This window comes from Exophiala bonariae (genome assembly GCF_035927105.1).
Source record: "Exophiala bonariae strain CCFEE 5792 chromosome Unknown scaffold_20, whole genome shotgun sequence".
Classification (NCBI taxonomy): domain Eukaryota; kingdom Fungi; phylum Ascomycota; class Eurotiomycetes; order Chaetothyriales; family Herpotrichiellaceae; genus Exophiala; species Exophiala bonariae.
This window is the reverse complement of record NW_027042495.1, coordinates 128,137-155,781: the sequence shown is the minus strand read 5'-3', so window position 1 is coordinate 155,781 and position 27,645 is coordinate 128,137. Positions and strand designations below refer to the sequence as shown.

At 50.1% G+C, this 27,645-nt stretch overlaps 9 protein-coding genes across 9 annotated transcripts; 5 read left to right on the top strand and 4 right to left on the bottom strand.

Moving 5' to 3' along the window:
• Positions 1-546: 546 nt before the first annotated feature.
• Positions 547-2,316, bottom strand: LTR84_005349 (uncharacterized protein; the record flags this gene model as incomplete). The annotated part of the gene is made up of 1 exon (XM_064848919.1): positions 547-2,316. One exon carries the CDS (start codon positions 2,314-2,316, stop codon positions 547-549), a length of 1,770 nt encoding a protein of 589 aa, XP_064704133.1.
• Positions 2,317-3,704: 1,388 nt separating this feature from the next.
• LTR84_005348 (uncharacterized protein) lies at positions 3,705-5,875 on the top strand (the record flags this gene model as incomplete). Its single annotated transcript, XM_064848918.1, has 3 exons — positions 3,705-3,777; positions 3,834-5,701; positions 5,810-5,875. 3 exons carry the CDS (start codon positions 3,705-3,707, stop codon positions 5,873-5,875), a joined length of 2,007 nt encoding a protein of 668 aa, XP_064704132.1.
• Positions 5,876-6,498: 623 nt separating this feature from the next.
• On the top strand, positions 6,499-7,392 carry LTR84_005347 (uncharacterized protein; the record flags this gene model as incomplete). The annotated part of the gene is made up of 2 exons (XM_064848917.1): positions 6,499-6,843; positions 6,940-7,392. 2 exons carry the CDS (start codon positions 6,499-6,501, stop codon positions 7,390-7,392), a joined length of 798 nt encoding a protein of 265 aa, XP_064704131.1.
• A 1,955-nt stretch (positions 7,393-9,347) lies between these two features.
• Positions 9,348-10,179, top strand: RAB6 (Ras- protein Rab6; the record flags this gene model as incomplete). Its single annotated transcript, XM_064848916.1, has 4 exons — positions 9,348-9,397; positions 9,462-9,487; positions 9,547-10,044; positions 10,124-10,179. 4 exons carry the CDS (start codon positions 9,348-9,350, stop codon positions 10,177-10,179), a joined length of 630 nt encoding a protein of 209 aa, XP_064704130.1.
• Positions 10,180-10,919: 740 nt separating this feature from the next.
• On the bottom strand, positions 10,920-12,048 carry LTR84_005345 (uncharacterized protein; the record flags this gene model as incomplete). The annotated part of the gene is made up of 2 exons (XM_064848915.1): positions 10,920-11,648; positions 11,713-12,048. 2 exons carry the CDS (start codon positions 12,046-12,048, stop codon positions 10,920-10,922), a joined length of 1,065 nt encoding a protein of 354 aa, XP_064704129.1.
• Positions 12,049-13,440: 1,392 nt separating this feature from the next.
• Positions 13,441-17,298, top strand: LTR84_005344 (uncharacterized protein; the record flags this gene model as incomplete). Its single annotated transcript, XM_064848914.1, has 1 exon — positions 13,441-17,298. The coding sequence occupies one exon, from the start codon at positions 13,441-13,443 to the stop codon at positions 17,296-17,298; it is 3,858 nt and encodes a 1,285-aa protein (XP_064704128.1).
• Positions 17,299-18,019: 721 nt separating this feature from the next.
• LTR84_005343 (uncharacterized protein) lies at positions 18,020-19,096 on the bottom strand (the record flags this gene model as incomplete). Its single annotated transcript, XM_064848913.1, has 2 exons — positions 18,020-18,795; positions 19,054-19,096. 2 exons carry the CDS (start codon positions 19,094-19,096, stop codon positions 18,020-18,022), a joined length of 819 nt encoding a protein of 272 aa, XP_064704127.1.
• A 1,013-nt stretch (positions 19,097-20,109) lies between these two features.
• On the top strand, positions 20,110-21,278 carry LTR84_005342 (uncharacterized protein; the record flags this gene model as incomplete). Its single annotated transcript, XM_064848912.1, has 6 exons — positions 20,110-20,181; positions 20,320-20,388; positions 20,452-20,467; positions 20,683-20,762; positions 20,920-21,178; positions 21,244-21,278. The coding sequence occupies 6 exons, from the start codon at positions 20,110-20,112 to the stop codon at positions 21,276-21,278; spliced, it is 531 nt and encodes a 176-aa protein (XP_064704126.1).
• Positions 21,279-22,969: 1,691 nt separating this feature from the next.
• LTR84_005341 (uncharacterized protein) lies at positions 22,970-26,995 on the bottom strand (the record flags this gene model as incomplete). The annotated part of the gene is made up of 3 exons (XM_064848911.1): positions 22,970-26,334; positions 26,416-26,562; positions 26,620-26,995. 3 exons carry the CDS (start codon positions 26,993-26,995, stop codon positions 22,970-22,972), a joined length of 3,888 nt encoding a protein of 1,295 aa, XP_064704125.1.
• Positions 26,996-27,645: the final 650 nt, after the last annotated feature.

Below are 27,645 nucleotides of genomic sequence, written 5' to 3'. Positions count from 1 at the left end.
CTGGCACAATCAGACCGGCATGGGCTTTGCGGATGATAGGCAAAGAGGGTGGAAGTGATGGGCAAGGAGAATTTGGAAAGTGAGGACCAGGTGATCACTCTTCATCATCAAGATGAAAGAGCACTGGGGAAACGGTAGGATTTGCGGGTTGCAACTCACCAGAAGGATAGGATGTCAACAGGCAAGAGCAACGGTGGGGCCTCGAATTTGAAGCAATCCAAGAGAATTGATAAATTGCCTATACCAAACAATGGGAAGGATAAAGAAAGTGTACACACACACTCGGAAGAAATTCAAGTCAGAAAAACAACAAGTGATTTAGAGGCAGCGCCGAGATAAGCGACTTGAAGTGAATGTTCTCAGAATCGATCCCAGCAGTTAATAAAATCTTCATTCACATTTAGGAGATCACATGTCCGTATGGAAGTAGTTGGGTATATCCTAGCTTCATCTTCACTGTAGCCCTCCGATCAAATAATGTCATTCCTTGTTTCATGTTCTCATAATTCAGATGCGATGACGCCCTGACTCCGAATACAAAATGGCTCAGACGTGGTGTTTAGGGTCCACTGGAGAGGTGAACGGATTGATGGGCATGTCGTCTTCTTCATAGCTTGGACGTCTTGGGCGATTGTTAGTCTCGAAGATTCTCCTTTCTGCCTCCTGGGCCTTTGCCTGCTCCCTCAATTCCCAACTTCCCACGCGTTCATGGCCTCGTGTCTGGATGGGACTTGGGCTTGCAATCACAGTTGCCCCAGCACCCCCTTTTGGTATTGTCAGATCTTGATCACTTGCTAGTCTCTCCGACCCCTTGAACCCTCCCAATTCTGACCTCCGTTTGTTCTGGACACGATAGATTCGGACACCGCCAAAGAGTGCTATTGCACCAAAAAGTAATCCAGCAACAGCCAGAGTAACCACTGCACCAATCACACCAGCGACAGTGGGTGACAACCCCCCACTCTTGCTGTTTGGAGATCGTGTCGTTGGGCAGAGAGATCCATCGTCGTCGACAAATGCAGGACAGAAAACCGAGAATGAATTGCATGTCGTGCACCAGTCTTCCACATTCATAATCATGAATTTCTGCAGATTCGTGACAAAGTCCTGCAAAGGAATCATTGTCTGGCTTGGACTCAGACCAAAGAGAGGATAGGCGACAAGTTCTGAATCTGCACCCGTGCCGTTCTGATAAAAGAAACGTACAAAAATCTCATCGTTCTCTGGGTAAGTCTTGTCGGTCGCCGGTTGCATGGAGTACAGCTCAAAGATGAAGCTTGCACCTGGCTCTGGAAGGTTATAGAAAGCGGCATTCTGTGGTGATGTCAAGCCTGCCAGTGCAGCAAAGGCGACCATAGGTTGGAAATCACCGAAAAGCAGTGTCATCTTCGCTGACTCCCCTTCGGTACTAATACTGGTGTATATAGATTGGAGGATTCTTGTTGCTAGTGTCTTGCCCGCCATGGCCCTGATGTGGTCTCCTTCAACCGGCCCTGAGACTGCAATGTCGGCATTTTGGGCGAATACCAAATCAGCGGCGAGGATTTTAGCCTTGGTCAAATCCTCTGGCTCAAGAAGTCTTGCAACCGTGGTGTTATGAATGCTGGCATATCTGAGATAATCGTAGATGTAGTAAGCATCAAGATAGCCGGCGGACGGTGTAGAAAAGTATCCATCAAGGAAATCTGACTGAAGACTGCCATAGAATTCTTGGGTGGTATTTCGCAAATTCTGAAAAGCGGCAGTCTGGTAGTAGTCATTGACAGACGATCTCCATGTCGGGCAGTTTTGAGTGCCATCAATCCAGATTGAATTCATATCATTGCTGGTCAGGGTCAAGATATCCGGATATTGGTAGCCGTTCAGAGGGGCCACCAAATTGGTGCCATTTTCGATGGTGCTTTGGCCAGCGATGTATGTATAGTTGGAGAATGTCTCCAGTGGAGGGTAAAGTCCTTGGAGGAAGGCCTGAGCAGAACCGGTGACATATTGTTCCTGACCGGCCAAAACAGTCAATTGATCGTATTGAAGCTGAAACGGCGAAATGCCCACGATGGTGGTGACATCTGAATCGCCTTCAATGGGGGTTACATATCGTTCTCGCACTTTGGCACCTGCCTCATAGAGCTGATGAGCACCTAGTGGAGTCAGAGTCGCTGGCGAAGAGAAGACAAACGGGGTTCGATCTCCATAGTTAGTATAGATGAATGTGCTCAGCACTTGCTGTTTGAGGCCTGTCAACGATTGTGCGACTACGGCAGAAGAGAAAACAAGAAGAGCTGTTGGGAGAGCAATCGAGATACGACTGGTATCCATTGTCACACAAGTTAAGACTGGCAGGATGAATGGTCAATCTGTCGTTCGATACTTGCAGTATATCGAATTGAGAGAAGACGGTGAATACCCGCCGCGGGGTGCAGCTTGCATTATGAGGTCAAGCAGAGAAGCAAAATGGGCCATAAGTGGTAGCTGGCAAGGTCCAAAAGAGCTCATGCGGCATGCATTGGAGAGCTTTCTCGATAACCAGCTCCATGCATGAAGCTTACTACATTGAGGTGAGTGTCCCATGATCATGTATATCCGGCAGACGGGAAGGTGGGAAGGATAAGCCGTAGAGGGCTCTCGATAGCTGAGGCAGAAAGTGGGGCTCATGGTTGTAAATTGATTTGGATTCGCTGACAGAAGTCTTCGGTAGCCTTTGTAGACTTTGTACCGAATGGCCTTGAACGAATGGACGATAGCCCCATGCTTGCCGTCGTTAGCTTCGGCGCCAGAGCATGGTGCAATGGTACCTGATAAACGATATCATGCAACCATTGATATCTCGAGTTAGGAAATGGATGGACGTGGAGGCGTTGAGCAGATGATTGCGACACGAGCTGTCAAGCACGACAGATTTTCATAAATAAGTAAATGATGACGCGATCGTGAACATGGTTTACATAGAACCCGGAATTTGTAAAGGAGGACGCTGACTCCGACCCCAAAGTACCTCGTACATCCTTGATAGATGGGGTTTCCAAGGTTCCCAGAATGACGCCCGAGGCGTGCGGATAGCTGACAGTGGTCCGAGCCAAAGAAGGCAAACCCAAATACTGAAGTCACCTCAGGGCCGTATCGCTAGATCGAGGATGGTATCCGTAGAACGTCGTAGGCAGATGCCCAAGGTAAAGTGAAATGGAGGGGGTTGGGATATCGCATGCTTTAGCCGTACCAAGAACACCACGAAGCGATATCTTGCTCCTAGCGTAGCCCGAGTGCTCGTAATGGAATGCAAGGCAAGCCTCCCTCATCAAGCAGGTGGGTTTGATCACGAAGGACTTCAGGAAATGATGACATCGTTATGGGGATTTTTGGGCGACCTTGTATCTGTATCCTTTCCATCCAATATGCAAAACTTCACGTTGGTGGTACAGACCTCGAGGCTAAAGTCATGGTCGGACTTCCAACTTCCCCACACTCAGATTCATCGGGGGAATTTCTCCGTATCTGTGATACTCGAAAGCTTTTCCCCGACCCTGTAAATATTTTGTCCTGACAAGAATTAACCCCGCCATGATGCTCACAAAATTGGCGGGTGATGGAGTAAAGTTGCGTAAGGAGAATTGTCAGACCCGCATATGTGATTTCCAAAGGCGCAAAATAATTCCCACGTGACGGTCTTCCCCTTCTCTCGACTTTCTTCAAAAAGTCTTCTGTCAAGAATGTCGGTGGTATCCTCCGCGCCAGACGCTGCTGGTGATGCTGAGGCAGCCGTCTTGAAGGTGGGAAGTCCAGGTGAGTGGTTTGAAGTCGCGCCGCCTGGTTGCTACGGATTTGACTGAGATCAACAGGTCAGTCGGCGAATGTGACTTCCCAGCTAGAATACTCGAGCGTCTCTGATGATAATCCTCGAAGTCCGAAGCGAAGACGAATCTCTCCCGTGAAAGAGGAAGATGCCTCGAGTAGCGCGCCCGTGCCACAGATCCCTCACCACCGTCCCAGCGATCCAAATGTCGAGACGGTTAAAGTCGAGGAGCCGACCGTGAAGAAAGAAAGCCAAACTCCCGTGATTGCGACCACTGCAGCCCAACCTCAGAATCCTGCTCTTGCTGTTCGACTGGAAAATCTACCAGCCCTCGATAATGCAGCTTACCATATATTATCCTTTCTCGCACGACTGACTCCTGTCGATGCGCTAGGGCTTTCCCGAGCCCCAGACTCCCCAAGCTCACGAGAATATGCTGCTTTACGGTCACAATTCGAATATATCCGGAGATTCTACAATACTGGAGCCCACTTTTTGTCACCAAAAGATACAGGACTCGAAGAGAAAGGACAGGTTGATACCCTCCGAAAGGCAAATCAAGCCATCTTCGTCTCAAGTGTATTTACAGGAGAGATTGGCCTCCGTGATATGGATCGCAGTTTCCTTTCTGTTTTCGTGCCGGAAGGAGGGAAATTATTGAAGCCACAGGGCTCCATGTATCTCGAATTGAAGACACAAGGATTTATTACGGCCTGGCGGACAGGTGCAGCACCACCAGCGATAGTCATGTCGGACTTATTTGGTCCTGACATCGACAAAAGCATTTTATCAAGAAGGCCTGGAGTATCTGCATTGGCTTCGAGCGAGCAGGATTTTCTCAACAGACTTGCTTCTCGTCGTGAAATCCTTCAGACCCATATCAAGAATAACACCCTCAATCAATTGCCGGAGAAATACAAATGGGAAGATTTTAGTCGGGAGGTTTCCTCTTATCTTTTCAAAAATACCGAGAACCCTCTTGCCAACAATGATGTAACAGCTGGTCTCCCAAGAAGCGAGGGAGCTCGTGTTCTTCCTCAAGGACAAATGGAAGGTCAATTCTCCGTCAATCCTGGGTCTTTTGCATCAGGATCACAAGAGCCGTTCACCTCATCATTAGCGGGAGGAGCAAGCTTAGATGACTTCGTCGCGCAGGCCGCGAGGGCTGCAGAAATTGCGATGCAAGCTGCTAGTGGAGTTCCATTTGCAGACCCATTGCCTACGACAACGTCAACACCCCCACCCAATCAAAGCACAAATCACACGGTACCAAGCATAAAGAGCGAATATCAGCACTATGATCCCAGTATAGAGCGAGGCCCAGCAAGATCACCAGCGGAGCATACACCATCGATTCAGAGTGAGATACCGCATGTCTCCCAGACAGCGCCCACGTCAGTCCTTTACGAAAGAGCGCGGCTGGCCGCAACGACGAAAGCACTTGCGGCACGGAAAGGGGCAAACCCAAGCCAAAGGCGGCCTTGGACAACTGAAGAGGAGAACACTTTGATGGCTGGACTTGATCGGGTCAAAGGTCCACATTGGAGTCAGATCCTGGCCATGTATGGACCAGGAGGGACCATAAATGAGGCCCTCAAAGACCGCAATCAGGTTCAATTGAAGGATAAAGCACGGAACCTAAAGCTCTTTTTCCTCAAAAGTGGCATTGAGGTACCGTACTATCTCAAGTATGTGACGGGTGACCTGAAGACACGGGCCCCTGGACATCCCAGTCAACAAGAGTCGAAAGATCAAGACGGTGGGCAAGGGTTCACATCAATTGATGAAGTTGAACAGGAAGGGCTGGCGACAGGATCTAGTGGGTCAGGTCGTCAGTCACCAGCCATTGATGATTATGAAGATATGCTGCCTTCGGTCGATGTCAAGAAGCCATTCGAGCCCAGCATGGATGATGTAAGTACCCTTTTCACCTGTGCGTCCTGAATTTCAAAGTCCCCCGTGTGAAGACATGGCCAGTGGTTCATGTTCCCTCGTCGGACAGAGCTAACGGACTTGTCACAGGTGGAAGCAATGATAGCTAGAGCAGCAGCACAAGCATCTCAATCACTGGGCTCCGACTGGCCATGATGACGACCAATGAACAGAAGAATCTCGGACAAATGTTTCTCGAGATATTGGTTTTTGTAACACCATTTTACGCGACACGCACACGGGCATCTAGTCGCTGAGTTGGGTTTAGATATGCAGGCTCTCGACAATCAATCGACAAGAGACAAATCTCACATTCGTATCTCATTGACGATTTTGTTGTCTTTCAGCACGAAAAGAGAGGATTTAACCTGATCCCAATGACTATATAAACCCGAGTACCCCGTGTTGGAGAGGTCAGTGGCCAATATTTGATAGCCAAACTTGAATGACTCGCTCGCTTCAGAACTTGTATGAGTAAGAAAATGGACAAATGAATCCAAAGGAACAGGAAAGCGACATCCTGTATACCTATTCTTCCATCAAGCGAACTTGATCCTCAGTAGATGAGGTTTAGAAAAAGGGTGAATATCCTAGTCTTTTGATTCAACCCCAATCATTCCCCTCCCCGCCTTGAGCATTCGTCTTCTCCGCCCATCACTCCAACCTGCTAAACAATTTTGGCGCAACCTCAACATCTTCATCACCACGACCCATAATCGCAGTACACTTTGATACCTTCAATCCAACCCTCACCTCCCTCTCTCTCAATCTCATCTACGATGTCCACAGAAGCCAACGACGCCACGGCAGCAGCGCCCAAAGAGATGAACGTGGAAATGGACGTAGATGCCGAAATGGAGGACAGCACTCAGGATGCCAGCACGACAACGGCCGCTGGCAAACCCAACAACTCACAGAACAACAATGACTCCTCATCTGCAACACTCGACCACGAGTTCACGCAGTCCGAAACTCAAGCAGCAGCGAGCTCGGGGGCCGGCGCAGGCGCAAATACGACGACCGCGACAGGAGGAACAAGTGGCGGCACGGGCCTTCTACACGGGAATCGCAAGGACGTGACGCTGCGCGAGTTCTTGAGCAAGATGGACGACTATGCGCCAATTGTACGTATACCTACCCATCACTTTCAACCTCTCTGACGACGTCGTATCCCATACACCGAACCTAATCACTAACCCACATACCTAATCCTCGCACAGATCCCCGACGCAGTCACAGCACACTATCTCACACTCTCCGGCCTGCCACCGCCATCGCCCGCAGACCCAACAGGCGCAAGCACGAACACGACCCCGCTCCCGCTCGCGCGACTCCTCGCGCTCGCGACCCAGAAATTCGTCGCCGACATCGCCGCCGATGCGTACCAGTACAGCCGGATCCGGTCGTCGAACTCGGCGTCCGCGAACAACCCGCTCGGCAGCGGTGGCATCGGCGCCGGCGGCCCTGGCGGCGCAGCGATCGGTGCATCTGGTGCGGGCGCCGCGGGCAAGGGTGGTCAGCAGGGTGCGCAGCTCGGCGTGCAGAGGAGTGGCTTTGGTGGTGGAGGGCAGGGCGGCACCGGACAGGGGCGCACGGTGTTGACGATGGAGGATTTGGGCATGGCGGTCCAGGAGTACGGGGTTAATATTAAGAGGGGGGAGTTCTATCGATGAGTTGAGTTGAGTTGAGTTGGTGAGGAGGGCCTGGATGAGTGGGATTTGGGCGAGAGTTTCCTGCGTGTGATGATGTGAAGGCCGGATTACATGGTCTGGTTCTGGTCTCTGGGATCATGGGATCATTGCACTGCATAGCGACGGCGTTCAGGTGGGTGGGAGCCCTCCACGGACGAATGGACACATACATTTGGGAGGAATGTTTAACGAGAAAAAGATGCTCAAGGTGGTATTTGTACATGTATTCTTGCTTTCTCTTTTCACCTGCCTCAGTCATTGAAGACAGGCAATCAGCGAAAATCAGCAGAGAATCTGCCGGCATAGATAGAGCTGAGAGGTGACACAAGGTCGTCCGCTTTTCTTCGCATGAAGAAAGAGAGAGAGCTCCTCCTTGTCGTTCAGATGGGCATTCGGGGTATGGCTCTTCTGTCTCTGATCATCTGAGTTTCATGCGCATCCCATGAGATCTAGCATGGCCAAGTCTTAAATCGATGAGTCGTCCAAGTAAATGTACTTGGATTTGACAAGCCATTTGTCCTTCGTGATAGGTAGTGTAGCATGTGTATCCATTCAATGCGCATACCGTCCAGGTTCCAGCCCCCCCTTGTCGGTATGTTGATACAGTTGAACGCCAGCAACAAGACCAATCCAACAACACTTGCTTTCGTCGAGCTCGTTTATTTATTCTTGCTCAGTTTATAAGTAAACCGCTTTCTCGTCCTGCGCATTACACGGGTCAGCAACCAACGCAACCCGTTCGTCCACACAGGAGAACTCACGGCGAAAATTCACCCAACTTCCGGCCCACCATCTCCTCCGTCACGTAGACGTCGTTGTATACTTTGCCATTGTGCACCAGGAACTTGAACCCGACCATGTATGGCGTGATGGCTGCGGCGCGGGCGTGCGTCTTTATGGCATGGGTTTTGGGGCCCGTGAGGTCGAAGGCTATTAGGTTTGGTCCTGTAGAAAAGAGAGAGAGGGTTATATGTTAGTTCGAGAGTTGGTATTGGGAGAGAGACGGAGCTGTTCTGCTGCAGAGAGGTTCGATGTTCAAGTTGTGTTGCATACCTTTCCAGATAGATCGCTTCAGGAGCGACAGTGTTGGGCGCATGGTTATCGTAGGGTCATGGCCTGCTTATCCTCGAGGTGTAGTGTTGTGGCGTGGTCTCCCACTTGCTTGTGGTAGTTCTCTACAAAAGATTTGGGATCGACTTGTGGCTTCGACTCGGACTCGGATTTGATAGTGATTTAAAGAAGGTGTGTCTGACGGTGGATTTTACCCCTAATGACAGCTTTTGGTCTCGAAATTGCCTCGTCAGTGACCAAGATTATCGACCGTCGGTTTAGGCACCCCTAAAAGAACGCTCTAGGCGGCCACAGCCACGATCAGCCTACCCGGGCACAGACCTTCCCGGCAGGCCACTGCGTTTATTCTTCGATCGACAGGAAACTTGAATGGCACTGACAAGCATGACAAGGATTCAAGTTTTAAGTGGTTATTGGATCTAAGGCAATCAATATGAAATGATATCGTAGCATAATATCCGAACGAATAGAGATCACAACTCCACATATTCATCATTCAACAACTTGACGGAAATTTGGTGCCTGCCCTTGCCCACCAACATCTTCTCCTGAACCACACGACCTTATTCTGTCCCTGTTTGCTCATATACCTTCGACTCCCTTCGAGTCTTGAATTGTGGTTGAACGCACAGTAATATCCCACCATCTTTGTTTGTTCGGTCATTGTCATGACCTTACGATAACCCGAGGCTCCTCGAATCTAGTCGACAAAGTTCTTGTTCTTACTCTCCAGGCCAACTCTGACCCATATCCCAACCAACGTCCGCATTCCACCTCGCTCCAAACGACTTACGCATCTATTGTTCTCAAAATACTCTTGACCTGGTTCACTTCAAGTCTACTGGTCTATATCCATAGCCGCCATCATGGCATCTCCCGCAGTTGGGTCGTACTCGAACCCGATGAAGAAGTTCAAGTACGCAATTCCTCCACTTTCAGATGCATCCAAAGTCCGTAGGCTGACGGGCAATCATTCACAGACTTGTGTTTCTTGGTGAACAGAGTGGTATGTTTACAGCGCCTGGCCATTCCCCCGATACTCGTGCCTAACCATCATCCCAACAGTCGGCAAAACCTCATTGATTACCCGGTTTATGTACGACTCGTTTGACACCACGTATCAAGCCACTATTGGCATCGATTTCCTCTCAAAAACCATGTACCTCGAGGACCGCACGGTGCGGCTACAATTATGGGACACAGCTGGTCAGGAGCGTTTCCGCTCCCTCATTCCCTCCTATATTCGAGACTCCTCTGTTGCAGTGGTGGTGTACGATATATCATCCAAAAAGACCTTTGAACAAACGCGCAAATGGATTGACGATGTGCGGGGCGAACGAGGCAACGATGTAATCGTCGTTCTGGTCGGAAACAAGACCGATTTGGGTGATAGCAAGAGAGAAGTCACCACCCAACAGGGTGAGGAGGAAGCCAAGCGCTCAAACGCCATATTCATGGAGACCTCTGCAAAGGTTGGTCATAATGTCAAGGCTCTGTTCCGGAGGATAGCACAGGCTTTACCCGGCATGGATGCAGAGGGCGAGAATCAGCCCAATCCACAGAGTGAGTCATACCCTCGTTGTTTGGTCTCGAGTACGATACACGGTGAACACTGCAGAGCTAATTTGGAATGAAACTATAGTGATCGATGTCTCGATAAACAACCAAAAACCGGCCGAAGATGGGTGCGCTTGTTAGAAATGCGATTTCCGGGCAATCACCACCTACCAATAACCCAATCTGCAGGGATCACAAGTCACAAATTGCGGATGGACACCGAATGCTCTCCCATCTCGCATTCCCTATTCAAGCCACTGTACAGTCAAACGTCCATTATTTTCATTTTAATACCGCCAGGCTTAATTTTGGCACAACCACTGGCCTGCTCAAACATACATCATGTGCTGATTCACGAAAGGGTGAAGGCATTATATTAGGACGAGGCCAGTGGTTGATCAGGTGCGGTCGCCAAAGAGAGCCACCTTCGTTTGACGCACACAGATGCACATTTCATCCATCCGGCTGGCGAGGGGAAAAATTATGAGGTTCCATCCTTTTTAGCATAGCAGGGCGTTCTTGGGTTGCAAGGACTTAGGTCCGGCGAGATGAGATTGGTTTGCATTTTGAATCGACCTCAAACCTACCTATGTAGGTACCTATTTTGTTCTCTTGGCTCGGCTTGGAAGCATCGGCATTAGCACAGTTGCCTTGCATACATGCTGTAGTTGGTTTTGGACTGGATGGCGGACGTGTGTATTCATGCAATCGCATCTACATACGTACCCCTGACAGAGGAAGTCACGCCGCCCGCAACAGCACTGAGACAAAGATAGCGATAGGATGTAAATGATATTAATCTTCATGTACACGTTTGAATCGTCATTCTTCTCAGGAATCTAAATCCAGAATCAGCCCAAATTCGCAAGACGTCCTCGGGATCAATCCCTCAACCAATCCGCCACATCTTTATACAGGCCATCCAACCCCTTCAGCCTCGCGACCTCCTCCTCCCCTTTCAACGGAATATGCGTCCAACTATGGACGACATCGCTGACTTTGCGCCATCGAACCCCATTCCGCTCCCACTCATCCTGTAGCAACACCTCCCCATCGTCAACGCCAGCCAACAACCTCGCCATCTTTCCGGCCTCAAAAGCCAACATATCCAACTCGGCGACGACGAAAAACACGCGTTGTGGAATATCCTCTCTGTCCGCGTAGATCGGACTCAACAACTTGTCCGACCGGTCCACCCCCGGCGATATATACGCCCAGTTGAACAGGGGCGCCAGGCCCTCCAGCATGTCGGGTTTGCCGTCGCGCGTGCGTATGTAAGGGCCTTTGTATTTGTCGGTGAAGTCGACGACCGGGTAGAAGGGGACGAGGGAGTGGATTTTATCCTTCAGGGAGGGTAGTTGCGCGACGGATAGCACGAGGTTGCCGCCGGCGGAGAAGCCGATGAGAGAGACTCGCGCGGGGTTGTATAGAGGTGTCAGGGTTGGGTCGGACAGGATTGAGAGGATTGTGCTGGAGATGTCGTGCAGGGGTGTTGGGTAGGGGTGCGTTGGGGCCAGGCGGTAGTTGATACTGATGACCAGCATGTTGTGGGTTTGCGCAAAGTGTTGGTTGATGTGGTCGTCGACTTGTGGGTCGCAGATCACGAAGCCCTGTGAGGTGATTGAGAGTGAGTAATGGTGTGATGGAGCAAGCGAGCAAGTTCAAGAGACATACTCCACCGTGGATCGAGATCAACAGAGGCGGTCGCTCTCCGTTCTCCGCTTGCTTCCCAGGGAGGAACACCCTGTGCTGCAGCATGGGTCGCTCGGGATATCGCTTCGTGTATTCAGGAAGAAGTGGTTTGAACTTGCTGGCGCCCGTGAGGCGCATCATCTTGAACATGGACGCCATCAAGGTCTTCAACGCCCATGCTTGGAAGAAGAACTTGATGCGTTTGAACAGGCTCGCGCGCTCCATGATATTGGACTTCGTGCTTTTGTTTGGTGGTGTTCCTGTTGTAGAATCATGGTCGATCGAGCGTGTGCTTGTCGTGCCTCTAGGTTTTGCCATGTTGGGGCTGGATCCTAGGGATAACCTCAATCGTTACTCGACTCGCGAGAGATGTTGTTTGGTTGCAAGAACTTGAGAGAGGTGCTTTAGGAAGCGAGGGAGAGTTATACGCGGGCCACTCACTCACTTACCGGTGTATTTTTCATGTGTTACTTACCGATTGTTCATGGTCGTTAACCTGGAGCCCTCGTTGGAGGTCATATTCATCTGCCGAGGCGACGGGCAAATAGCACGCGGCAGTTCCTCCAGGGTCGTGGCTCAGGAACAAGGTGCAGCCTGCACACCACGCAGTAAAGTCAAAGAACAACGAGCACATGCATGTGACTTAAGTGGCCTTTTACCTCCGTTGCCAACTTGGATCATCAGGACCTCAAAGATGAAAAACACGAAGAAAGATAGGAACGAAACCAGGAACACGAGGGATGATCTCTACTAAATTGATCAAATGGAGAGTCCATCATCTTAGATCCTGTAATACCCGTTGAACCCACCACATGTGAGTCATGGCTATCAGATGAAAAACAATGCATGGTCCATGTGCCACGATATTTTCAGCCTCGAGAACCTTCTTTCCAGGCTTCGTTAAGTCCATTCCGGGTGCCCGAGTGGCGGAAGAGTCAAGCTCCAAGCTCCGAGAGTAGCTAACAAGCTGTCATTATTGGCCCGGGGAGTGTTCATTCAGTCCTGCATCGCCTCCCTTGTCCCTAAACGTTAAGGGCTCGGATACCCGTTAGGCGGGCATCCTAGGCGTCATCCATGCAATATCCCCGGGAAGTTTAGGTATACCTTCAGGAGGTGGAGCATCCCTAAAACGCCAGGATAGGCTGCATCCGCGGGCACACGTCTTGTCCCCTGCTCCTCTTCTCATTCTCCACCACCAAATTCCCTCATCTTCCCGAACAATTCAATCTGTTTCCACCAAATGGTTGGCTCCAGCCTTCGACTCTCTTCCTATCCTTTCCTCTCACTAACTTCATCTGGTCATCATCCACCTGACTCTCGTGAAGGGAGCTCGAACTCGCCTGCTCCGCCAGCCTGATCATTCGTTAGTTGGTCTACCTCGTCACCACTCCGAGTCGGGCTAGGAGTCAAATCCCGCCAGGCACGACTTTTACGAGTACGATTCAGATTTCAAACACCACACCCACCCGATATTTCTATCACAGATATCCTTCTCCCCTAACGTTCGTTTCTCCATCATTTCACCATTCACATACGACCTCTCTCCAACAAGACACTCCACTCTAGGGTGTCCCTTTCCATAATCCCTTCACCACTTCTATCTGCGCGTTCTTTGACGGCTTCCAAGTCGTCAAATGAACCTGCCTCTTCCGCAATCATAATCCCCTGGACTCGCTACTCTTCCACCTGAAGAGACTCGGCCTTCGCTAAATGCCTTTCAAGCCCTTCGCACATCTCGCCAGAGTTAGTTTCGCAAAGGGAATCGCCCACACTTACGCTCCTTCTTTTGTCGCTGCTGGTCAGTCACTTGGTCAATTTCAAAATTACCCCGTTGCCAAATTCTCAAAGACCGCTCAATTACAACAAACCTTCTCCGGTCCTGCAGGTTCCAACGCTGGAGCAAAGGCTGGTCAGAGTTCACAATCTGGTGGAAATGATGCTGGTTTAGCTCAATACTATGCAGCATGGCAACATGCACAACAGACAGGGGATGACGCAGATTGGAAACAGCATGAGTCAGCGAGGAGGATAGGATGGAAGGATCAAGAGAGAGTACACTCGACAAAGCCACCGGTCCTTCGCCTTGATTCTTCAAAACCCATCGATGCTCTTCGAAATACTGTTCGTCTTCCAATTTCACGTGATGATGCCGATCGTCTTGCCATCCAAGTCCAAGAGGGTAATGAGTCGGAAACTGAGGGCCTCCTTGTTCAGGTCGATGAAGTCATCACAAAAGAGATTCAGGACGTCCAAGCGACATCACAAATTGAGGACATCACCTCTCGCGAGCCCGAGGTTGGCACTCCCGTCGCCAGCACAAGAGCCGCAACTCCAGCTCTTCAGGACTCTAATAATACCGACCTCGACTCCTCTGCTTATTCTCAAGAACAAACAACCCCACCAACAGATGCCACATCCCTTGCCTCGGATGAGTCTATCCTATCCGAGCATATTGTTCAGCTAGGACAGCAACAACGATATTCCGAGATTCCGGCAGTCTTCGAAGCCATTATCAAAGATGGTCAGGTTCCGAGTGTGGATGCATACAACTATATTTTGTTGTCCGCAATCAACTTGACCAATGCCTATCAACCATGGCCAAAAGCTCTCGAAGTCTATGGCGACATGACCAAACGTGCCGTCGAACTCAATGCCACCACGTACATTATTCTTCTACGCTTCTTGGCAGCAAGAAGTCTTGAGGCACATCAAGTTCAAAAGACCCTGGGTAGAAATGCCGCTAGATATGGAAGTGAGGGAGCACTGGTCTTACCTTCTGCTACCAACCAACAGCAACTCTATGCAGCTGACACTTCCTTGACCTTTGCAACAAAACTGTACAACATTGCTCGAGCCACAGTACAAAATTTCAGACCTTCAGCATCTCTGTACAATGCGCTGGTCAAGAGCTCAGCACAAAGTGGACTTGTGGACCACATGAATGTTCTTCTCGCCGATATGAAGTCTTATGATATCCCACTTGACGCCCGTCTATACACAGTTGTCATCGAAGCTCAGGCAAGCAAGCAGGATATTCATGCCGCCCAAACTCTCTACGAAGATTATCGTGACCGCGCCATCAGCCGTTCTGCAAACGATCCGCTCGATGTGCAAGTCTATGCTGCATTGATCAAAGCATATTATAGCACTGGTCTCGCCGAGACTGGATTACGTTTCTACGAGAGAATCTTGCATTCGTTCAAGGATTCCGTCAACCAGCACGATCTTTCTGAAGATTTGACCACTGCCTTCATTTTGAATGGTCTCGTTCAGCACCACATTGAAAACAAGGCTTTCTCAACTGCGATCTCCAGCATCAATGATTTTGCTCTTCAGCCTGTTGCTCGCGATCAGGCCTTGTCTATGGTGTGTGTGTCCGCTGCCGATGCCAACAACCAAACAGATGCTCTTGTGGCATTCGAAGCTATCACCTTTGAAACCCTCAAAGCGGAGCCTGTCATGGCCGTTGTAGCCATGCACATCCGAGCCGGTGACGTGACGAAGGCTAAATCCATTTGGAATCAAGTCCGAACCATTCCTTTGATACCCACTACCGACTTTGCCGCGATGTATGCATTAGCACTTGTCCAAAATGGTTCTATCGAGGAAGGTATCACTGAAGCACGAGAAATGTTCCAGCGAATCCGTGGATCAAGTTCTTCTGAAGCTGGACGTCAACTCGCCATTGCGGAAATCGATGAAACCATTGTTCTCTTTGGTGAGGCTTTGGCAAAGCAGCAAGCCGTGGTTTCGGCACCAACTAGTGTTTCGATGTTGCGGGCAATGATCGAGAATGGTGGTTTGGTTTCGCCTGTTGCCCAACATGCCATTGCTAGTCTTGGTCCTGAATGTGTTCATCAACTCAGTGCTCAAGATATTGCGTTGGCTCTTCACGTCCAAGCTCAGATGTTCATGTCTGACAATTCTGCCGACATCGCCCACCCTGCTCGTTTCTCCCATCTCTTGGAAACGGTCCTTAATCGTGGCATTCTGATGGATCCTTCAACCGTTCATGTTGTTAGTGAGTGCATCACCAAGATCACCACTATTCGACCCGATCTGGTTCAACGTTGGCAAGATTTATTACACCCCAGTATCCCCGCGCCTCTGAATGTTCAACCACGTTCGCCAGTGACACCTCAATCTGTCACTGCTGAACATGTCGCTCCTACTGATACCTTCGATCCTTATGCTCACACCACTGATTATCGCGCATCGAAGGCTATCTCTGATCTGGTTGAAAGCACCAGTGGCCGTATCGAAAATCACTTGAGTGATGCCCTGAGTCGTTTGAGAAATGTCCGTCGTGCCGGTAGACATCTTCACTATTCGGCTTATGCTAAACTAATAACTGGTGCTGGAAAGGCCAAGCAAACCAATCTGATTCACGAGATTTTGAGCATGGCTCATGCTGACGTGCCTATGGCGTTGCAAATTCCTGCTGTTCGAGCTGGATGGGTTTCAATTCTGGATTCAATGGTCGCGGCTTGTCTCACTGTTGGCGAACGTGATCAGGCAAACAAATTCCACCAAGACCTTCTCGAAATGGGTGCCGCACCATCAGCCAACACTTTCGGTATTTACATCACCACACTAGAAGGTACATTTGATGAAGCCACTGAGGCCGTCAAGATCTTTCAACGTGCTTTGTCAGAGGGTGTTACTCCAAGTGTATTTTTGTACAATGCTGTGATTGGCAAACTTGGCAAGGCTCGTCGCATCGATGACTGTCTCCGATATTTCGGGGACATGGAAGGTCGAGGAATTCGTCCATCCTCTGTCACCTATGGTACCCTTGTCAACGCCCTCTGCCGAACCAGTGAGGAACGTTTTGCTGTGGACATGTTTGATGAAATGGAGGCTGCACCAAACTATCGACCTCGACCAGCTCCCTACAATTCCATCATCCAGTACTTCTTGAACACCAAGCGCGACCGCAGCAAGGTATTGGAGTATTATGAGCGAATGAAGTCCAAGAACATCAAGCCGACCTCACACACCTACAAATTGCTCATCGAAGCTTATGCTTCTCTTGAGCCCGTCAATCTTGAGGCCGCTGAAGCTCTCCTATCTGAGATGAAACAAGTTGGTGTGCAACCTGAAGCAGTTCATTATGGTTCTTTAATCCATGCAAAGGGGTGTGTCATGCATGACATGCCTGCTGCTAGAGCCGTCTTTGATTCCGTCATCAATGGTAGCACAATGCGACCTACAGATACTCTATACCAGAATCTACTTGAGGCAATGGTTGCCAACCACGAAGTCGCCAAGACTTCCGAGGTTGTCAGCGATATGCAACGACGTGGTATTCCAATGACACCATATATTGCAAATACTCTCATTCATGGCTGGGCTGGAGAAGGAGATGTCTCCAAAGCAAAGGCCATTTACGACACACTTGGACATTCTAAACGCGAACCGAGTACATATGAGGCAATGACCCGAGCATTCCTCACCGCCGAGGACCGTCCAAGCGCCAATGCTATTGTTCAAGAAATGATGCGCAAGGGTTATCCTAGTGCTGTCACGGAGAAAGTGCTTGCCCTGGTGGGAGGCATGACAGTTTAGGCCTATTGGACGCCGGAAAAATCTTAATATCACGTTCGAGTGTGGCATTCCGATGCTTGCCTCGGATGTTTTACCTTTTTCTTTTGTTATTCGTTGATGATGATACCCAGAATTACACGAGCAACCAAGCATGTTGGACTCGTACGGCCTATGGCGTTTTATTGGTTTTCGGGGCTTCTTCTCTGAGGCGCCAGCCTAGTGAATGGTAGCGTGGTGCTCGAGATGATGGCGACCTGGGGAGATGTGGATATTGCAACGGGTTGCGACCCCCAACAAAAGGCGAATCGGACTTAAATTTCAAATGCATGGCGAATGGTACTGATGGAATGCGAAATGTAACAACAGAACATAAAAGGATACACTCTACTCAAATCTTTAGATAGGATAGACCCGTGGGAGATATTTGTGGCCATGTCTAGGGTCTGTGATGGAACAGGATGCCCGGGCCAAAGCCCCCGAATATACTTTGAGGACGATTAGGTACCAATATTGGCTAGGGGCATCATTAGTTGTTGACTGCAGCGGGCTGACCAGCAAAAGCTGGCTGCCCTGGCTGAAGTCATTATTGCCACGAGGTGGTTGAAGAATTCAACTTTCTATACGATGTTGAAAACACCAAAAACCCGCTTCTCGTCCGCTCTCCTTTTCTTTTCTTGGTTCTTTCCCTTGCTTGCCCTTTCATGTCTGCTTGTCTTGCGACATACTCGTTGCCCACAACATCTCACGGACTAAGCCTCTCAATCTTCCACTCGCCACTCCCCTCCCCACTACCGACGGCGTCGACTCTTGTATAGCGAAAGCGATCGTGCAGCCGGCTCTCCCTGCCCTGCCAAAACTCGACCGTCTCCGGCACAATGCGCAGCCCGCCCCAGAACGGCGGCACGGGGATGTGCTCCTGGCCGACGAAGCGGGCTTGGACCTCGGCGACCTGGGCGTCGAGCTCGGCGCGGCCGTCGTCGACCTCAGCGTCAGCTTCACCCTGATGCGGCGCCGTGTCTGCGTCAGGCTCCGCCCTCGGCGTCAAAACACTACTCTGGCGACTCGCCCACGCACCGACGCGACTGCCCCTGGCCCGGGTGTCGAAGTAAACCTGGCTCTCCTGGTCCGTCAACCTCTCAACGCGGCCCTCGACCCGCACCTGCCGCTCAACGTCCTTCCACCAGAAGCACAGGCTGGCGAACGGGTTGGTCGCGATGTCGGCGGCTTTCCGCGACGTGCCGAAGTTCGAGTAGATGACGAAGCCGCGCGCGTCGAGTTCTTTGAGGTACACGACGCGCGAGGACACGCGGCCGCTGGGCAGGTGTGCGGTTGAGAGGGTTGTTGTTTCGGGCACGGAGTGTGTCAGTGCTGGGTGGGTGAACCACGTGTGGAATTGCGTGAAGGGGGAGGGGGACAGCGAGGGCCGTGAGAGCCGTGATAGTTGGAATTGTGCGGCGCGTTGGGGGGTGGGTTGGTTGTTGTTGTCGGTGGTCGTGCTGTCAGTGGCGCCGGGAGCGACTGTTGTGGAAAAGGGGAGTATGTCAGTTTGATGTCTTTGTTGCGTGTTTGCTTTTCGGACCATCGCTCTTCTGTCTCGGACATGTTTTTCCTTATCTGAGTCATGGAGTCCATCATAGGAAGAACGCCGTCATCAACGGCAACCACATGCTCCAGAAAGCAAGGGGGTTCTCATTGCGGGGCCCAAAAACTGGTATAAATGTTTCAAACTTGACCTCGCTAACTAGCGAGGCAGACAGAGAGAAATATTGCACTTACAGATAAGCTTGTCCTTTTGGGGCGGCGCAGCAGACGTGGCCATGGTGGCTTGGTGAAGCATGGGTTGTAGATGTGAAAGGGGGTTGTAGAAGTAGGAATGGCCTCTCGGTTGTGTCAATTTGTGAAAAGTGCTGTTCTTGATCAACATAGACGTCGATGCAACATTCAAGTCAGAAGTCTGGGAGCGAGAGATTATTTATTTATCCCGAAGTTTGTGTTACTCGCTGGTAGAAGCTGGATTGCTTTTTGAAAGTTATGACATGAAGGAAATTGACTATTCGTTCGCCTTGAGATGATCCCGCGAGGATGTGTTGTATATTGTTATCTCCTGACACTTGCAGTGGGAGGAGTAGATGTTATTTGCTCGATGCTGGTCGAAGTACTTTTTCCCTTTCTCCAAGGCTGTGGAGATATCTCGTACAAGCATCCGGAAGGCATGAATGATGATGTCTTGATTTCAGTTTGCTGGTCCGAATCCAACCGAATTGGGATTCATATCACGTGGTTGCAGGTTCACCGAAGCACGTGCTCAACCCCTCCCTGGCTTCCCCCTCAACGCACACGCAAGCTTGCTGCATCATTCATCAACTTGGACCCCAATCATCAATGTTTTAAGAGAACCAATTCTGCCTTGCTCTCTGTTAAAAAATTGGATGCCTGTTAGGACCAAGAAGCCAAAGGGAAACAAGCTCATTTTCGAGACACCTTTGACACCTCTTTGATTCCTGACCTCTTTCAGCCCAACCCACCACAACCCATCCTTGGTCTTACACACATCTCCCTAACGCCCACTCTCTGCCTAGCATCCTGTATCTTCTGGCCCTTTGGAATCTCGAATCCCATCCTTCCACAATCCTTGGCCAGCTGTAAACTCCCAGGTCCCGACCTCGTACTACCAATTCCACCACCCTGACCTAATCTTCAACCAGTCAGACCCCCCCTGATCACCTTTCTTCCCGTTCCACTACACGCACACAACCTCACCTGGTTGGGTTTCAATCTGTAGCATCTATATCTCAGCCCAACTCTTCTTTCTTTTTCATTACTTTTTCCCATATGCCTCCTACCCTCGAAAAGATTGATACAACATCCCGCACCACTTCCAACAAGCCTGCTCAACCCGCAATGGTATGCATTCAGACCTTTGATTCCATTTATTCCCCTGTCACTCCACACCGAACAATCCTGGACACATGTTTAAAAACCACCCCTCCATTGATCTTTCTCAGACTAACCCTTGGCACGCCTAACCGCGTGGACTTATAGGCTCCAGAGACCCCCGTTACACTATCAGCAGAGGAAACCCAAGCTTACAAGGACGTCTTCGCTCTGTTTGTACGTATCTCACTTATCTTCTAATTTCATCTCTCGAGCTTCGTTGCTGACAATTTTCTTTAGGACAAGGATGGAAGTGGTAAGTCGACCCACCACGGCTGTTCAAGCATCAACCTTTTCAGCCCCGCCTTTGGAATCAACACGTCTTTCTCGGGACAAACGCTCTCAGCCTCAGCCTTGTAAGCGGGGCTGAGGTTTTGTTCTTCGAAGCTTGACTCTACCCTTTATCACCTACTCGCGTGCATACCCATCGTGAAGGGAATCATGTTTCTAACTACGATCTTCCTCTATTAGGCACCATCACCGCCGCCGAACTTGGCGATATCATGAAGTCGTTGGGTCAGAATCCCTCCGAGTCAGAGCTACAAGACATGGTAAGATTTCCTCCACCTCCATCACGCCGAGAGTTTCCCCGCTTCAACGTATATACACCTCCAAATGGCCCAGGATTCACCATTTCCATCAAGATGCCCCATGAATATCATGTTTCATAACTATGAACTCGTTGCTCACAATAACTCCAAATGTTAGATCAATGAAGTCGACGTCGACCACAGCGGCAGCATCGATTTCGATGAATTCCTCAAGATGATGTCTCAGACAGTCAAGGCGACCGATTTTGCCCACGAGACTCGTGCTGCTTTCAATGTCTTCGACAAGGATGGTAGTGGTACCATCTCCGCCGATGAGCTTCGCCAGGTCATGAAATCTCTTGGCGAGAACCTTACGGATGAGGAAATCGACGAGATGATCCGTGAGGCTGACAAGGATCGAAATGGAACGATAGATTGTGAGTTCTTAACATCCTCCTGTTTGTACGTGTGCATCTCAGGCTAATCACTCATACCTTTCCAGACGAGGAATTCGTCCAGCTTCTCTCTCCCAAGTAGTTTGCCATCTCTGCAGCTGGGAATCACGACCTCTCCAATAAATGGGTTTCAAAGCTGGCTGGTGGGTTGGAACCTTTCGTTTCCAACAGTGGACATCGTCAGATACCACCCGATATCATTTCTCGTTTCGTCTTCTTTCAGTACCCTTCTTGGGGATAGACTGGGGTTACAACACACCGCGCACACCACACCACGCCATGTCATGCCATGTCTTGCGAATCCATCACCCTCAAACTTAACAGTTTGGAGTACCAAATCTTCTGTTCAATTCCTTCACGAATAATTGGCACGACACGAATCCACAATCAATCACTCATCAATCCATATACACGACACGATATCACCTCATCTATGAATGAGAGAGACAGAAAATGAAGAATCCATTCTGAAACATGAAAAAAAAACAACGACCGTTTGACAACTCCTTGCTATTTTGTTATGCAACATATGTGAAAGTTCTGCTCCCACCCATTCTGTCCCCCGATAAGAATCGAACCATGATCATCCCATATCCCTGTCGATGAGAAATGGCAGCCCTCAGACAACATCTTCCAAACCCACTCTGACGACGGGACGCTCTTTCGGATAATCAAGGGTCTTATCTCTCCATTGCGCGTGTTTAAATCCGTGTCTGTATGCCATTCTTACTCCTTACGCCATGCCCTTTCGCTGTGATACATGCCCTCTGCCCCGTGACGCGACGCCTATGCAGAGGATATCCACGCCTCAGCCCCACATACCGGCCAACAGTTCTACGCCCCGATTAAGTTGAGTCCCCTTAGCTATAGTACCTTGATAACACAGAACAGTTCAAAGCACAACTTCCTCACGTCAAGGAAAACAAGGCAGGCAGGAATGACAGCATTGCAGCGCAGTGCAGTGAATTGTAGCACAGTGCATTGAATTGCATTATATTAATCTGCTGTAGTGTACAGCAATGGGGACGTGATAACAAGAACGGTGAATCACTCGGTCAGCCAGAGTGCGAGGGGCGCGAACAAGGTAAAACGACAACGATATGTGTCTCTGTCTAAGGTAAGCTAAGGTACCTAGTTGTAGTGCGAGTGTGTGTATGTGTGTTCGTGCCTTCCCATCTGTGTTGAACATCGTGCGTCCATACCCATGCCATCACTCACTCCAGCCACCGATGAAGGCACCCCTCCCCACCCAAATACACAACACACGACACACGATAGTAGTATTTGCGACAAAATAGAGCAATTGCATGGCATGGCATGGCATAGCGGTGCAAGGTGGTTGTTGTTTGGAGAACCGAATGTCCCCCCTTCCATTGTCCGGTTTGGAAAAAAGACGATGACGGACGATGATGATAAAAAGAAGAACAAGGAGAAAGTTTTGTTTTCAATAATACAGTAGAAGGTCGGTTTGGAGGCTTCCTTCTTTCGCACATCCATTTCCCATTGTGACTTGAATGTCAGTCACCTGATTACAGTCGGAATCGCAATATTGCGCATTGTGGTTTCATTCACCATCCCAGGATAATCCCACACCTCCCAGCTCTTTTTTTTTAGAATCCACTCTGTGGACCAGTTCGTTGACGAGTCGGTCTTGTCTCCCGTAATAGAATAACACCCAGTATTGCTTGTGTCAGAATCTGTCCTTGACAAATTCGAAAACCTCGTTTCTCACCATCGACCCCCTTTGTGAACATGAACAGACGATAAGGCCCTCTAGTTTGCCTTGGAAGTCTGACGAGCTCGGTGATTGGTTCGATGACGGGTGTTCGGGTTGCGCCCATTGTATGAACCACTGGAACTTGGGGGACCACTACCAAAGGCTCGTTGCCGAGTTCCGACAGTCGAGAGAGATGCTTTCATTGGAATATCCTTCTTGATTGATTTGATACTTCCGGGAATTCTGATGATGGCGAATTGGGGCTTTTGTGGACCATTATGACGTTCGAATAGGTTGCTAACCATAAAGGCCGCAGTAGACGTGGCATCGATAGCAAGTGGTAAAACTCTTGAGAAAGTTGATGGCGCCCATTGAGACGGTAATGATTCTCGTGGGAATTTGATAGCAGGCAATGAACCTGGCTCACGATCTTCAAAGAGGTCATCTTCGCTTTCAACATCTTTGGTAATCACCAATTCTTCGTCAATAACTAGGCCTGTTGCCACTTCAATTTCGTTGGGCAGAGACACAGATGCGGCTGGGATGGATATATGTTGGACATCAAGAGGCTCCTTTGTGGAGGACGCAACAGCTAAAGCAGGGCCGACTAATCGGACGGGTTCTTTGGCAGGTGAAGACTTTCTCCCTAGCAATCCATTAAAGCGCTCTTGCCAAGAAGGGTTCTGTGCTAGTGGGGTTGACACTGAACGCAATGAAGAAGCTGTCGCGGCAGGTGTAGTCACAGGCACTGACGGTGGTGGCATTGAGACTCTAGCTGCCCATGTCAACGGAGTGTGTGATTCTGGTTGAGGTGCAACTTCTGCTTGAACTTGGGCTGGGCTTGATGGAGTAGGTGGCATCGCAGGAGGAAGCTTGACCACGGCCTTTTCTCGAGGGAAGTGTACAACCGGTCGTTCATAGTCTCCGTCAAAGGCGGGGTGAGCACTTGCAAATTCTTCTGCTGGGGGAGGCGATGGCGTACGCGGCTGCTCAGGGTGACTGTAAGTAACAGCACGTCTGTCTTGAGGCTGTTGGTTACCAAGATGCTGAGGGAAAAAGCGTGAACCGCGTCCAGCTTGACCACTTCCTATTCTAGGAAGTGGATCGGCGTTTGTAAGTGAGCCAACAGAGCCAAAAACACTGGGGGGAGGAGGCGGGATGTTGGCCTGAGAAATGTTTGTGAGTTGTCGTTGACCTGCTTGATCACCAACTTGTACTTGTTTCCATGTTTCATTGAAGCCATATTGAGGTCCTTGACGAATTCCTGTTCTTAGTTCTTCTTCACGGCGAGCGGTATTTTCACGTTGAGTCTTTTCATTTTCAATTCGCTCACGCTCACTTGCAACGGCCTGAAAATTTCCCCACGCTGCGAGACCCGTAGGCCTAGATCCATTCTGGTAATTTTCCATGACTGGATGCGTTGTTTGTGATTGAGGGGGACCGATGGGCGCAGGTTTCGTGGTAGGAAACAAAGAGTCGATCTCACTGTCAACAGCAAGAGGTCCTTGGTCGGGTGAAGTGACAGATTGAAATGAATATGATCGCGACTCTGGGAGCGCGTGATTCACTTGAGGTGAGCGACCCGCGTGGGGCGTTCTGCCATTCATCCAACCTTGCGCAGTTGAGGACGTCCGAGAAAGATCTTGAGGTGCGTAGCCAGCTAGACTTTGATCAAAGGTGCCATTGCCGAGAGCTTTGTTATTCAGATTTGGCACGCCCCAGAGATTGCTTGTTTGAGGAGCGCGATGGTCGTGACGCAAGTCATTCCACCCGCTTCGCATTTCGCTCCCAGTATTATGCTTGGGGAACTTAGGACTAGGCTCAGGTGGGCCGACGATTTCTTGACTACCTGAATGCCGTCCTTCAGACACTGCTCGAACCCCGTTGATGATAGGTGATGGGCCTTGATTGGATTCCACTTGTGGCTGCTCTTTGGATAAGTTTGACTCAATTTTGGCAGGAGGGATTGTCTTATGAGAATCAACAGGACGTGACAATGAAGTTCCATGCTTCTTGATTGAATCCAGAGGATGTACTTTCATCATGCCGTATTGTTGTGGTTCTCCTGAGGCAAGTGGTTGCGGTGGCTTTGGGGGGGATTGTTGGGTGCTCAAAGCATGTGCGGGCGCAGGCACTGCCTGCTCGGCTTTCTTCACCGCGCTGTCGTGAATGTTCTCATCTGCTTTACTAGTGATCATGGTGCTGGGACCAAGGGACGCGAGCTTAGCTCGGATTCGTTCTTGCTTCTCAGCTTCCTCTTTCTGCTGAACCTCAAGCTTCCTCTTTCTTGCCAACTCGATCTTTTCTTTCATCAACAATTTCTGTTGTGCTCTTTGTTCTTCAAGGTCACTTTCTGGTGCGTGATGAGGATCTGCTGAAATATAGTCACTGGCTCCTCGGGCTTGATAGGCAGGGGTCTGGGTTTGCGACAGGGTCCCATCTCCCGAAAACGGTGGGACGTCAACCTCATTCGCCGTCTTATGATTTTCGAAGACGGGGGTGGCATGCTCAGTAGACTTGATCGACATACGTCGAGCAAACTGTCCACTGCCCCCAGAAAGTGTTGATGATGCCCTTCTCCTTGCCGAATCAGTGCTTGTTCGATTGGTTTGGAAAGCTGCTGATGGTTCGGCAGGTGCGTGTATATCACCTTGACTGGGCCGTTGTAATACAGCAGCGGCACGGAAATTTTGATCATTCCGAGACATGCGCCTTCGATTTTCGGGAACTGCTTCGTATTTGCCCGAGTTTGGCATATACAGCTCTCGCGTCTGTGCGGGTGAAGAATCCCTCCATGAGCGGTTGAAGTCATCTGCGGATATTTCCTGCGCTGGAGATGGCGCTGTAATGGCAGAAGAAGGACTTTGGGAATAGTTTCCACCTGGGGGAAGTCGACCGGGTGGTGGCATTGATGGTTGCGGATTGATAGCTATAGGCGAGACTTTGTCTACTGGCGGCAACGTCGCCCAAGGTGACTTAGCCGGGGTTGGCGCATGGTTCTTCGAGGTCATGAGGGTCGGTTTCTCGGAGGGGCTTCTTGACTGAAGAGTAGCAATTTTCTGCGCTTGTCTTCCAGCATTGGCGCCCAACTTCAACACAGTAGCATTTGGACCGACGGAACTGGTAAATTGTGGCGGTACAGGTTGAGGTGGTTGTACGGGCTTGACCTCGTTATTCACTTCGGCAGATGAGACGATCTTTTGAGTAGGTGGAGGAGCAATTTCGGCAGGCGTGAGGGTGCTTTTGGTGCCGTCATTCCACTCAATCGTTTCCGGGGCCCAGTCATCCTCATCGTCGTCGATATCGGCCCATTTCGCTTCCTTCCCATCTCCATCCTCTTGAATACGTGATGTTAAATGGATGCCGTATTGCTGCTTAAGCTCTTCATCCGTCAGATGCTTCGTTGAGGGTTGGGGTGTTACTGTTGCAGAGGGTTAGCATGCAAAGACACCACGCGACAGATCTCCATGGTTGGTCGATGATCAAGACTGGATTGTCATACCTCGGTTCTTGTTCCACACCTGCATAGGATCAGGTGTGGCAGTTTTGAAGGGTTTAGCCTTTGATTGAAGTAAGCTTGTCGTCTTCGCGACTAAGCGAGGACGCCCAGCGAGCGGAGTTGATGAAGATAGGGAATTTGGAGGTGTAGCTAATGTCGGGGGTTATTTGTGTCACCACAATGCGAACAATGGGCATGGGTTCATACCTTTGTCTGTGCCTTTGGTCGTTGAACTGGCCGCGATCACCTTGGGGACGGAATATTTCGCAAAACTGACAGGCTTTGCGACAAATTTCTTCAATGGTTTCTGTTCTGTAGGCTTTTCGCCAGTCACACTACCCTCTCCCTCGGCACGGCTGGTATCGGTGTCTGATCGACCGGAGGCATCGTCGAGTTCATCCATTCGGAAAGGCATGTGGTGGATTCCATTCTCTTTTGGCACAACCTCTACAACAGCATTATCTTCCCCACCTCGCAGTAGTTTGATCTCAGATGTTGATGTGGTCTCAGGTGCGTCGGAAGGCGAGAGGTCGCCGACCGACAGAGTTTGGTTTACCACATCTTGTGCTCTCTGCTCTGCCATAACAAACTCGGATCTAAAATGCGCGCAACGATGTCAGAGTCAGTTGCATAGTAGTCTTCGGACTCTTGTATACCTGTTAGGGTGTGTAGTCTGCCACGGTTGCCGCTGCCAGGCTGTCCAGCGTGGTCCGGTTAACGTGATGGGCGTCGCAGGCTTGCTATGGGTTGGTGGTACAGGGGTCGCGATCGAAATCCAGAGGCGTATGGATTCTATCGAGGCCTCGGCAAGGAATAGAGGGAATTAGGGAGGAAGAAGAGGAACCGTGGATAGATCGGCGAATGATTAGAGAGATAGGAGGGTTTGAAGGCTGCGCAAGTGGAAGTCAAGTCGTTCAGATTCAGGTTCGACTTCAGAGTCGGCTGAGAGGTCTTGGCGCCGACAATTATGACACCTAGGCGTCGGTTATGGAAAGTCTATGCCTGAGGCTCGGAAGCTTATGGGCGGGGGAGTACCTAGAGGTGTAGCGATTGACGGCTGATCTTACCTAAACATAGCACCTAAAACTTGAGCCTAATGAGGTTCACGCCAGTTTGGTGGTGACAAGTCACAACTTCAATCAGGCGCTCAATACTAGTAATGGACATGAAGTTCATGCCTCAGGTTCACACTAACAAAGGAGTCATAAGGCTCAGCGCAACCGCTAGCACTGG